Below are 12348 nucleotides of genomic sequence, written 5' to 3' on the forward strand. Positions count from 1 at the left end.
AAAGAACACCTCTTGCTTGGGGCTATGCAACAGCCTTGTGACAAACTGTATATTGCAATCTCCCAGGCACTCAGCTCAATGGCCAGGTCTTAACCAGTTAACGTGGGGAAGGGAACTGTGATACGAAGCTGGAAAGTGATATCGGAGTGTGGTCATCTAGTCCCTTAGGATGCCCCAGACCCACAGCCAGGGGATCTGAGACATGGATGGAACACCAGATGAGCAGCTACACACGTGAGCAGCCCCAGGGCACTCTTTGAAACATCCCAGAGGTTCACAGTCCAGAGCCATCCACAGTGGAAGCACCAGCAAGATTTACCAGAAAAGCCTGATTTGGGACCTTTAATTTCAAACTGCATTTTTAATGACCACTCCCTTCCTTTATGCAAAGTGCACAGTATGGTCAGTGACAGAAAGCCTCTTTTCCACTGCTTCAGCAGCACTAATGGTACTAAAAATGTTGTTCAATCGTTTTATTTTTGGGATCACTAGTTACAGTTATTTCAGTCTATCATCATCACCAAACACTCAGTGAACAGACTCTGAAATGACAGGGGACAGAGCTTTTCAGATATTTTTTTTCCACATCAGCCAGCTGATTTTCCAAATTAATGTAATAATTCAGCCATTAATTACTAAAGAAGCAGTTGATTTTGATGGGACCAGACTGCAGAGCCTTCTGGCAACTCTTGTTACCAGTTCAGTGCAACTGCTAAGGGGGTACCTCATATTGGAAACTTCGGCAGGGAGCTGTGGGCTGATAAACCAGGGGCCATCACTGGAACATCGGGGGGGGTTGATCAATAGAATCCACCTAAAAAGATGAAGTAAAGGCCTTTTGTTCACATTCAGAAATTAGAAGCAATGTAGACATAGAAATAAAATTAGCTGACGTATCTGATCATGGTAAAACCCCCAGCTCTCCAAATGTTAATCAGTGGGGTAACTTCTTTTACACATTGGCTCAGGATAGGTAAGGTTTCTCTAATAAGTAACTATTGCAAAATGAAAGAAACCCCTATTACAATGATTTTAATTTGAGAATGGGATTTAGGTGTGTGACTCCATTTTAGCAAGTTAAAGGTTTTTTCTTCACCCCAATTCTTTGCAAAAAGTTCTTCTTTAAGAAATCAAATTCATTTGAAGGTTACCATAAATGAAAATGTCTCCATAGATACAGACAGATATGCTTGCAACAAGAATGGAAAGAGTATGGACTGGAAAACAGGAGACAGAGTTCAGAAATTTCACGTATCAGAGGCGAGGCCATGCCATCCATTTGCCTGTGGTAGTGAATTTCTTTTGCAAATGGCCTGTTCAACCCTAGGATCAGAGTTAACCTGCACTATCTTAGTCCTTATTTTCCCAGAGCTGGCAATAAAAATAAAAGAGAGCTTCTGAGAACAAAAATTCCATTAAAAATTTGCTGCCTCTCTGAGAAAAGAGAAACAAGGGTCATATAGTCCAACAGAATACAGAGCAAAACTAGGATCTCAAATATGTCTGTAACACCCTGCACAGAGGAAATAACCTTCCCAATCCAACACAATTTAATAGACCAACAGGCTTCGTGCCACCATGTTTTAGAGCAGTAGTCATTCGGTCTGTCACTTGCATTATATTATTTCTATTGGGAAAAATGTTTTTAAAATCACAGGGACAATATATTTAGCCATCAAGGACAGAGGAAAATATCCTAGTCGATCATTTATCCCCTGGAGAGAACCCCTGAGCCAAACCTGCTTTTACTATTATAGCAGGACCTTTTATATCAGTGTGGAAGTGGAGAGAGGAAAAAAAGAGGCAGGATTGTTTTAATGTTTATTCCCTCTGGCATCGTTGTTCTCCTGCAAAGGCATGAGTCCAGGGGATACACACACAAAGCAACATCCACTTCCAGGGCATCCATCGCTGAGTGCAAAATCATCCTCGTGCTCTGGACTGTGGTTGCTCTTCCTTAGAAATGACGAGTAAGCAGGTCACCAAAATATCCTGCAACATGGAGTGTCTGACTGGGAAATGGGCTCTGACCTGCTGTTTTCCCTTTCTAAATATTTGGGGATTTGAAAGTTCAGCCTCCAGCACACATTCATCTCGGGCAGTTCAGCTGTCACTTGTAATACAAATCAAAAGATGATGGATGGCAGAATCTGCCCAGAAGTTCAATTCCTGCTAGGGTCATTCTGTCCATAGTGACCACTTTTCCACACTAACCACATCACTTCGTTGCTCTCCTCACCATAAGCACTTTTTACAGATGAAAGTGCATACATAGATGTGTATAAAACGTTCATCTACCAACTATAAAATTTCTCTGGTCTAACGCTTTCCAGCTGACAGATTGGTTTATGTGAACTCTGCTTTCTGACATTATTACATTTCCCACTGCCATGTGAAAACTGAAAAAAACCAAAACATCAGAGCATCCTTACGTTCATCCTGTACTGTACTGCTTGTGTTTCTGTAGATGAAGCTATGAAGTCTGTATGTGGAAGAAGGGCTGCATGAATATTTTAAAACTTATTTGTGAAAATATACTGATTATGCGCTCTTGTGCAGCCTCTATACGCTCATTTCATGCAAACACGCCGGTAGAAAAGCTTACTGGTAGGAATGTCTGTAGAAACACTACATTTTACAATATTTAATGTAAGAAAATTTTCTATATATATAAATATATGTATGTATATAAATATTCATAAAAATTTCACTCCTCCAGCAAGATAAACAGAAATGTGACTCAATATATATTCAAATTAGCTCATGTTTAATTTGCAGAAGCAAAGACCAGCAATAGCGTGCTCACAAGCAAATTAGGAATAATGAATTGTTATCGAAGTGATTAAATAATTGCTGAATTACTACTGCAGCCCACAGACATATGAACTTACAGGTCATTTTCAAAGTAAGGAAGCTGTCAAAAGGAATGGGTCCTTACATGAAATTCATCCAGCTCTGCCTTGAACACTAAGTGTTTGCTGAGGAGCCCAAAGAACAAAATCTGGAGGGGTTAATACCCTACCAATAAAGGGTGCTTCAGCAGTAGCTCACCTGTGCAAAGCCCTGTCCACAGAATGGTTTCTGTTGTCCTTCCCGGCTTGCTCAAGTGTGTCTCAGCCTTCTCCCCACGGCAATTATATTGCAACTGTTTCAATCCCTGCAGCTGCCAGCTGACCTGATCTCGAGCATATTCACCTCCATCGGCTCGGTGACGCTGGCCCTGCTGGTGGTGCTCTCCTTGGCCATGGTGGTCTTGGCCGTCACCGCCAACAAGCGCGCGACGCAGGGCACCTACAGCCCCAGCCGGCAGGAGAAGGAGGGCTCCCGGGTGGAGATGTGGAACATGGTGCAGCCACCGCCCATGGAAAGACTGATCTAGAAGAAAGCAAAGCCGCTCCTCCATCCTCAGACATGGCGGAAAGGGGACACTGTACATATGTTAGATATATTCATTTTCCTTCTGATAAATATTTACAGTGATTCTGGGCTTTCACTGCTTTCCTTTTAAGTTCAATGATGTGAAAAATCTTTTAGCATTTAAGTGAACCAATGACATTCATCGTTGCTTTGGACCAGCCCATCCAAGGACAATTTTTATTTGCACTGGAAACTCCATCCTTGATAATCAGCAGTAGGCATTACAGACAGTAATGGCTCCTGGGATAAATGCAAGTGCCTGTCCCGGACACCGCACGGATAACAGCTTCTCCTTTGCACTCTCCTTTGGCTGCCTAGCAATCACTGCTGCAGAGGATGATGCAGACAAATCAACTAAGCCTGTACAATAAAGACATTGTAATTCTGTTATCAAAGGGTTTAGTACTAGAGCTGTGTCTCAGTGTATCTTCTTTCATCTGTTAATCAGGGATTAAAAGGAAGCTGTGTGAAAATTCTCCAAAATAAATGCTTCAAATTTGGTTTTCTTCCTTCTGGTTGTTTCTTTTTACTTGCTGCCCCTCCACCTTCTAGTAAAATGAAGGTGAAATGAATTTGAGTTTCCACAAAAGCACCTATTTCTCCTAGGATAAAAGACTATGGCTTAAAATACCCAGTGGGCACAACCTGACCTGTTTGGAGACATGGAATCTAAATATCCCAAACAAATTGTGTGCATCCACACTACTGCCTTTTTCCTATTAGAATATTACCCAATGGGCCATTTTAGAAAATTACTGCTTCTCACATTGCAAACATACATTGGCTGCCAAAAAGCATGCTTAGAAATGCTTCCTAAAGCTCATGGAAAATACCAGGAAAGAGGCAGAAGTGGCCTACAGGTAGAACAGTGGCTTGAAAATAATAAGAACAAACTTGGTGCTTCTCCTGGAGCTCAGACTTCTCATAAGATCACGGGCAAATAAATTTTTATGCCTCAATTTTCCTCTTTTAAAAGAGGGATAATCCTATTTAACTACCTCATAAACCTCAGCAGCAAAAGGGTTGTTTTGTCAAAAAAGAAACAAATGCATGAAATGTAATGAAGAAGCTTGGAAGAAATCTTGTAATGAAACAGATATTTACAGAGATGTAATAAAAATCACATTGACACATAATGCAATGAAACAAACATTTGATACGAAGAAATCTTGTAATGAAATAGACATTTGTAAATGTAAGTTAACAGTTGGACTCAATGATCTTAAAGGTATTTTTCAGCCTTAACAATTGTATGATTCTATGTGCCAAAAATGCTCCCAGGTCAAAAGGGTTTTTGGAACATAGAGGCAAAATTTAACTGTAACTCATGCAGTCAATTTTCAGATGTAGTCAAGTAATTAAATCACAAACTAACTCCCACACAAACCGAACCCGCAATAAGGAGGCAACAGAGTGGAAACTCCATGAAGGCATTTCTTTCTTTCTGCACTTAGCTTACATGTTCCCACAGTGGTGAAACACCCCAGACAGACACATCAACCCCCAGATGATTATTCCAGGAGTTGCATAACAGAGTATGCACACTCAATATCCAAGAGTTTAACTCATCTTTTTAATTAACGATCAATTCATAATTCATTTGGAATGAGCCCCTTAAGGGATTACTGAAAATCAATGCCACTCACATTTATTTTTGTATTGGATGATTAGCAGTAACTATGAGAGTAAGCACATCCAGGACTTTCTGCAGTCCTCACCAATATCTTTCAAAACAAGGCACTACAGAAAATGTGAGTGGATGGTTGGATTCAAGCTGAGTTAGAAGGGCAGAATGTAGTCACAGAAAAAATGCCCAACAGATTTTATTCCAGCCAAATTTACAGCTTTACTACTGAACCTTATTATTTTGAATGCAGTCGCTATTGTACAGCTGCAGTCTAAAGTCAGAGAATCCAAAAGACAACTGAGGAAAGAACGGAAAAATAAGTCATTAAAATTATGATAAGAGTGAGCAGAAATTCAGGGTGGATCTTTTTAAACCATGGCTTTATGTAATTACAGATGCAGTAGCCTTTAATTGAAAGTTTTGATTTAGCCCAGCTTTTGCCCCATGAGACACTGCTGAGGCATAATAAAGCACACCATAAAGTTTGTTAGGTGTGATCATTCCTAGAAAGATACATAAACACTGGGGGAAAAAAGAAGCAATTGGCTCAAAGAGTGTCCAGTTTGAGGCAGCAGACACCAAGTAAATGAGACAGCAGAGAACAGCATGGGAAGATGAGAGACCACAAGCGAAGCAGAAGTGATTTGTGTGCATTCTTACACATGTGGGTTTTGCCTCACACAAAAAAGCTGCAAGAGACACAAAGACAAGGCCAACTATGCCAAGAAAGTGGGCAAAGACATAGGAGCCTGTGATAACAAGAGGGCAAGCAGTAAGTGAGTGGAGAAGCTGGAAGGCTGCAGGCTGGGAAAAGCTTGCAGAGAGCAAGCTCTGAACACCAGGGCAAATCTGGAAAGCATGAATTAGGCCCAAGCAGCAGAAGCAGCACTGGACTAATAAAGTGGATGCAAAGAAGATGCTTCCACTCTCCTGCTTTTTGCTCTTGGTTTTCTAGTCAGTGAGTTCAACTGATAGAATTGACAGAGATCTCAGAGCACAGCAGAGATGGAGAAAGAAAAAGAGAAATTAACTCATATCAGAAATAGCAGTAGAATGGTTATAATAAATATCTAACTTTGAAGTCTGCCCTTCTTTGAGCAGGAGGTGGAACAAGATGACATCAGCAGGTCCCTTCCAGGCTTAATTATTACCTGATTCAAAGAACAAGGACAAAAGGGAGAAAGCAGCTGAAGACGGAGGCAGTTTGCAAGGAGAACTAACTTGAAGGAAAGCACAAGGAAAGACAGAGCAAGAATAAGGAAGGGCTGGAGATTAAATCTGCTCTTCTCCATGGTTTCACTTTCTGGATGAAATCTGGGAGACAGTAGAAAAACAATCTGTAGAGAGGTAATAAAATATTCCAGAAAGTGTTGCCACAGAGAGAATCTATAGGGCTGAGCAAGATACCCATGAGCGCATACAGAGGAAGGAAGAGGGAGAGAAGATGAAAGCCTGAAGACTTTTCATACAGACCAAAGAGAGTTCAGGGGGAATATGCTCCTAGAGAATTAAAAAGACACCCATAAAAGCACAACAAAGGGAAAAATCTCACAGTGAAATACGAGTGTGGTTTGTAGAAAGTAAGTCAAGGAGACAGAAGGCAGGGGAAAAACCTTTAAACTAAGATTACAGTAAGTTGTGATTGCTGTCAGCCCCGGTGGAAAGGAGGTGATAAAAGTAAAAGTGGTGGAAATTCACAGAAAAATGAGAGAAGAAAAGGAAATGAAAGTAAATGGCACTTGAGGGAGGTGGAGACAAAAGCTGGATCGCAGCAAGGGTGAAGCTGGCCTTTCACAGCAGTGAGGCCAAAGGAAGCAGAGGGGGGAGGATGGTGAGTCAGGAATGAGAATTACCTATCAAAACAGATCTGTGTAGGGTAACTTAGAGGGAGCACTTTTTACTTCAAATAGGGTTTAAAATGTGAAATATTCGAACCTCTACAATCTTATAAGAAACAAACGAGAAAAGGCCCAGAAGGCAACAAATGTCAGTTCCAAACACACTTCCCAAAAATCTGAATTAACAAAGCAACATCCAAAGGCAGCAGGGAGGTAGATGCTGCAGCTGGAAATGCTCAATGGCAGCCTGGAGAAGCACAAGAAGTCCCAAAGCTGTCGCTACATGAACACGCTATAGCCACCATAAAACGCATAGTTAGGAAGACTGACCCTTCTGGGCCGTATCTCAACCAGGGAACAACAGCTAAAACAAAAGAGAATACATTTTAAAGAGTGTCTAATAACATCCCTGGAGAAATTTAACCCACAGATAAGGACTGAGATAGCAGATGTCAAGCTATTTTCTGCTTCTCAGCCCAGGGTTTTAATAGAATGTATAGAAGCACAGACATTCAGGGAGGAGCAATAACATCTAGGAGTTGTGGAGAGCATTTGTGCTGCTATAAGGAAAAGATATTGAAATTGGTTTCTGGTTCCCAAAAAAGCACTGATAACCTCCACTAATGTGGAGGGATCTCCACGTAAAAGACTTAAAATATTTCAAAATTCCATTTGTTTAATCTCTCTCACTATTTGACTCACAAGCTTGAAGTACAATGTATTATTCATGATCACTTGCAACCTATCCATTAAAGAAAAAAAAATGCTCAATATACTCCCAAACCTTACATATCTAAACTTTCTCTTTATGTCTTATAGCCTTCTACAAAGAAAGAGAGAGTGCTAGGTTAGAGCACATGATCTGCTCTGCACCAAATCCCTCCAAAGATACTCAGAGGCAGGGGAAGGATGAAGCAATTTACCCCCCTTTCATGGTCCATTCCCTTTTCCTTGGAAAAAGGTGACATCCAACCTGTGAAACAGTGAACATTACCTTGCATTATGTGCCTTCTCCATTTTATGTAAAATCAACTGTTCCCTCTCTATGTGTATACAGTGTGTTCGTAGTTTAGATGCTGTATTCATATTACTATTTTGCTCTGTACAGGATCAAAATGAGCAATAAATAAGGATTATATTGAGTCACATGAAGCCTGTATTATTTTTGCATTATGGGATCATTTCACCATGCAATTACAAATGAAATTATTCCCAGGTCAGAACTATATTTACAGTTTAAGAAGTCAAATTTGCCATTAGGAATCAAGTGATCCAGAAACATTCTCCATACTTGGGAATGAGATGAACAGTGGGGGCTGCCAGCCTTAACACGGCAGTCTGCACCGTCATCTGCTGCAGCCACACCGACCCACTGCCCTGGACCACCAAAGGGATGTGTTTGTGCCAGGTCCCAAGTCAACACAGCCCCACAGAAGCCAATTTATACAAGCTGAGAAGCACATGCTCTGGTTTTGGAATTACTGCTGTCTTTCCAGCACTGTGGACAAGTGCAGGCAGAAAAGTGGCAGAGCTGTAAGGATTTTCTTCACTTAATGTTTAAGTCCCATTTTCATGAGGGACTTTCTGTTCTCTTCTAAAGTCCTTCTGTTACTTTTCAATAAAGATCAATGACCTCAAAAGCCAAGAGTCCTTTTGTTTCAAAAGCATCAGCACCCTGACAGAGTGTCCTTGGAGCAGTTCAGCTCCTCTGCAGCCCAGCTGCAGAACAGAACACCTCCAGGTAAGACACAATTCCTTCCTTCTGATGCCTCTGAGCCGTACCCAGCCCTGCCCCAATGGCCTGGGAGCAGCTGACTCGCCAAACAGCAGAGACCTGAGGAGACAGCACCCAAAGAAACCACTCCCAACAGTGAAAAGATGCCTTTGACGCTGTGGGCCAAATCTGCCTCGCTTCTGGTCCCTTCCACACTCTGCACAGTCTCTTTCCCAGCTGAGGCCTGCTATTCCCACACCCCTGTCCTCTGACTTTCTTGGAAGAGGCATCTGTGCTCACCCCAGCCCTCCAAAGGCCTGTCATGAAGGCAAGGAGGTTGCTACAAATTCTTTTGGCAAGAACAGCTCATTTTGCAGAAGTGATACACCCAGGACAGAAGGTGAATGTGAACTTTTGCAAGAAATTTTTTTTTCTCAGCATGTTGGCATGTAACCAACCAAACTCAAGCAGCAGCATCCTGTGCTGCAGCCAGAGCAGCCATCATGCACCCAGAGCAGGGCACTTCGAGCACTGCCAGATAACCACAGGGTACCTTGGTGAATCCAAATCCATTGAGCAATTACTCCTGTCTCCTCCTTTGAGAAGTGTGTGTCAGCCACTATTTCCTCATCACACATCCCCCAAAACTCTGTTCCAGGGGCTATGTTAAGCATCACTAGGTGTTTTTTTAAAAATAATTGTCCAATCCTTTTGTTTCTCGGACATCTAAATAAAAGTTTATCTATTCTTCAAAATCACAAGTTAAAGCAGGAGAATCCAAGTGTGTCCAAGGGATTTCTGGGGAATTCTATTTCACTGCTTAAATCAATAGCACCTCTTAAGCCTGAACCTGAGGAACATCTCCAAAAACATGAAACTCCTGTTTGCCAATATTTTAGTAACTGACTGCTGTTAAGACCTCACTCTCCAAAGATAATCATGATCCTCGTGGGGTTTAAATAGAAAACACTGCTTTTCTGTGCTCTCTGGAAGAGGAATGCCACCAGCACCACCAAGGATTTTTTTCACTCTGCCTCGAGGAAGAACAAGAATTCCTATTTGTTCCAACAAAATAGAATTATCTTTCTATTGAGTATAACTGAGTGATCTGAAACTTTCAGAGTACATTTCACAGACTTACAGCTATAATGCCATGCTACTTTTCCAGCTGCAGCAGGCCATTCTCAGGTGGGGAATCATCTCCCTTCCCAAGCCTCCAAAACACTTCCTGGTCCTGGAGGACGTGAGGAAGCATCTTGCCCATCCAGGTTTCTGGCCAGTGATTACCTAAGCCACATTTTTTTGTCATTGTCTACATCTGGCTAGTGATTATTGTTCACACAGATGCTAATTAATAACAAGCTTCATCTAATTTACAGTTTTAAACAAAGAAAATAGTTGACACACTTTTTAAAATGGCCATAATGAATACAGTACTGCCGCAGAAATCTCGTCTCCAGATAAGAGACAGCAAAGTCTTTTTCCCAACCTCAAACGTCTGTACTATGTTTTATTTAACATAAGCCCCAAGTCTCACTGCAGGACAAACCTTACATGTGTAATGTCACATAACATCAGGAATCACGGATCAGAGGATTTTGGCCAAGTTCCTTTTCCTGTGCTGTTCAATCACCTCTCAGCTAAAGAAAACTGACACCTCTGAAAATAACTCAAAAAAAGAGCATCAGATTAGGCATTGTAACTCAATAAAGTTGAGCAGTGAATAGCTGACACCACTAGAATTTTGCCTATTGCAAGATGTCACAGTTGAATGAATGGATGGGGCTTTCATGCCCCACTGAAGCATGCACAGCCTTCAAACTACTGGCATGTGTCAAGATGCTGCAAAACCTAACATTTATAAAAGATACATCTGGTGTGCATTTATTGGGAGCAGAGTGAGGTCTTGTTTAAATTGCACACATGAATTTGATGTGGACGGTATGCGAAGCCTCACAGTAAAAGCATGTTTTAACCTAAACTCCTCCATCTATAATGCATGCCATGAGGTGTGAAGACCTCTTGCACAGCGAAAAGCCAGAGCATAAATTATGAATCAAGGCACAGGTGGAGTACTGAAAGCCGGGCAGAGTTTTCAATTCAGCAGTGATTTTTCTGAGTTTACGTTCTTTCAAATTATATTTATTAGATAAAAATGTATTGGGAGATTTTATATTGCCACCAATTTGAGCAACTTTTCTGGTTTTTGACTGGGTTTCACAAATCTTGCTTTTAATTTCTGATTTTGTCAGACCATGATTTTTCTTTCCCCAGAGACATTTGACAAAGCAATTCCTTCCCCAGCAATCCATCTAACATTGTTGAGCACCACCGAGGCGAGCATGTCCAAATCATGGCTTTAAATCATCTTTTTTGATCAGAGAAAAGCCACAGAGGCCTTCATCTGGTTCCATGCTCTTCATGGCACCGTTTGAAGCATGCCATTCTCAGCTGAATGTTGTGTGTGACCTTTCAGGTTCCACCTGTACTTCCAGCAAAAGCGCAATTTCCACTGGCACGTACTGTAATAACCAGCGCTGACAAAAATGCGTGTTTCCAATTTAAACCCACTCAGTTTCACTTGGCACCTGTGCTAACCCTTCTTGGCAGCAGAGATTCAGCAGGAGCAGCAGCAGGGGAGAAGTGGGAGCAAGGGAAGGGCTGTGCAGGGCCACCTTAAGGCGATGTGACCACGCTGGCTGTGGCCCTTGTCACCTGTGCCAGCAGCCCCTGCACCAGCTGTGTTTGCAATGCCCAGGCAGTCAGGGCCCGGGGCAGCCTCGGCTCACAGAGCTGCTTTAGTCCCACTAAATAAACAACTGAGCGTCTCCCTCGCAGCTGGCACACAGATAACAGGAGTTCGAGTGTTACCCCTAGGTAATTGCACAATCGTTAGGCAGACTAGGGAAGTATAAATCCTCAGGGAACACGTGTGAAGCGTTCCCACGTATTTTTGCTCGGAGGACAGAACAATTTAAACAAATAAATGCAGCTTTAGCTGCTTCTTATCCCCTCCTCAGCAAGCAGGGAGAGGATGCCCATAGGCACCCAGCAAGACAGGGCACCCTGCCTGTACCACAGCTACTTCAGGACCAGCCAGGAGCCCAAGAGTATTTCGGAGGAAAAAGCACCAGGCTCTCCTTCCTGGCTGCCTGCAGCACCACTGTGGGAACAGCGCTTCACAGCTTGCCTACAACGACCTAGAAACACCCACAAAAGGAGCAACCCGGAGCCAGATCCCAGTGACAAAGCAGGAAAAAAGCAAACCCGTGCACTGCTCTTCTCCCTCAGTTTCTGGCACTGTATCCTCATGTGTTGGTGACTGCAGCTCTTCCAGAGATTTAAATATTCCCTTGGGCACAACCCTACATCAAGCAAGGGTCACTTAAAGCAAACCAGCAGTTTGGGACTTTCCTTCTGGAACGTATAAGACCTCAATGTCCTGTTGAACAAGCCCAGTGCCAAGCATTTTCTTCCAGAGGGATCCGTGGCAGGATCATAGACAACTGATAAACCTGACCCCAGGGAGAAGGAAGCTCCAGCAAGTTTTTGCATGAGAAATGAGCCCAACAGAGAAGATGCAGATTTGCCTTTCAGGGCAGGCCAGTGCTGGCACAACTGATTAAACCAGCCCCAGAGAAGATCATTCTGGTTTAGAACCATGGGTAACAGTGACCACTGGCCAGAAAAATATGTGGCTGCACTCAAGACCTGCACAGACTGGGTTAGTTTGTGTTTGTCACTCAGTCCTG

The 12348-nt window shown here is 42.5% G+C and overlaps 1 protein-coding gene across 1 annotated transcript in view; it reads left to right on the top strand.

The window, feature by feature from the left end:
• CRB1 (crumbs cell polarity complex component 1) overlaps positions 1–8034 on the top strand; it is a 100848-nt gene extending 92814 nt beyond the window's left edge. Inside the window, exon 12 of the mRNA XM_042029906.1 lies at positions 3164–8034. Within this exon, the coding sequence (XP_041885840.1) occupies positions 3164–3379 (216 nt within the window). The 3' untranslated portion in view covers positions 3380–8034. The remainder of the gene's footprint in view (positions 1–3163) is intronic.
• The last annotated feature ends 4314 nt before the right edge of the window (positions 8035–12348 follow it).

Source organism: Corvus kubaryi, unplaced genomic scaffold, assembly GCF_017639235.1.
Source record: "Corvus kubaryi isolate FWS band 111438036 unplaced genomic scaffold, C.kubaryi_AGA036_p1.0 37334, whole genome shotgun sequence".
NCBI classification, from domain to species: Eukaryota; Metazoa; Chordata; class Aves; order Passeriformes; family Corvidae; genus Corvus; species Corvus kubaryi.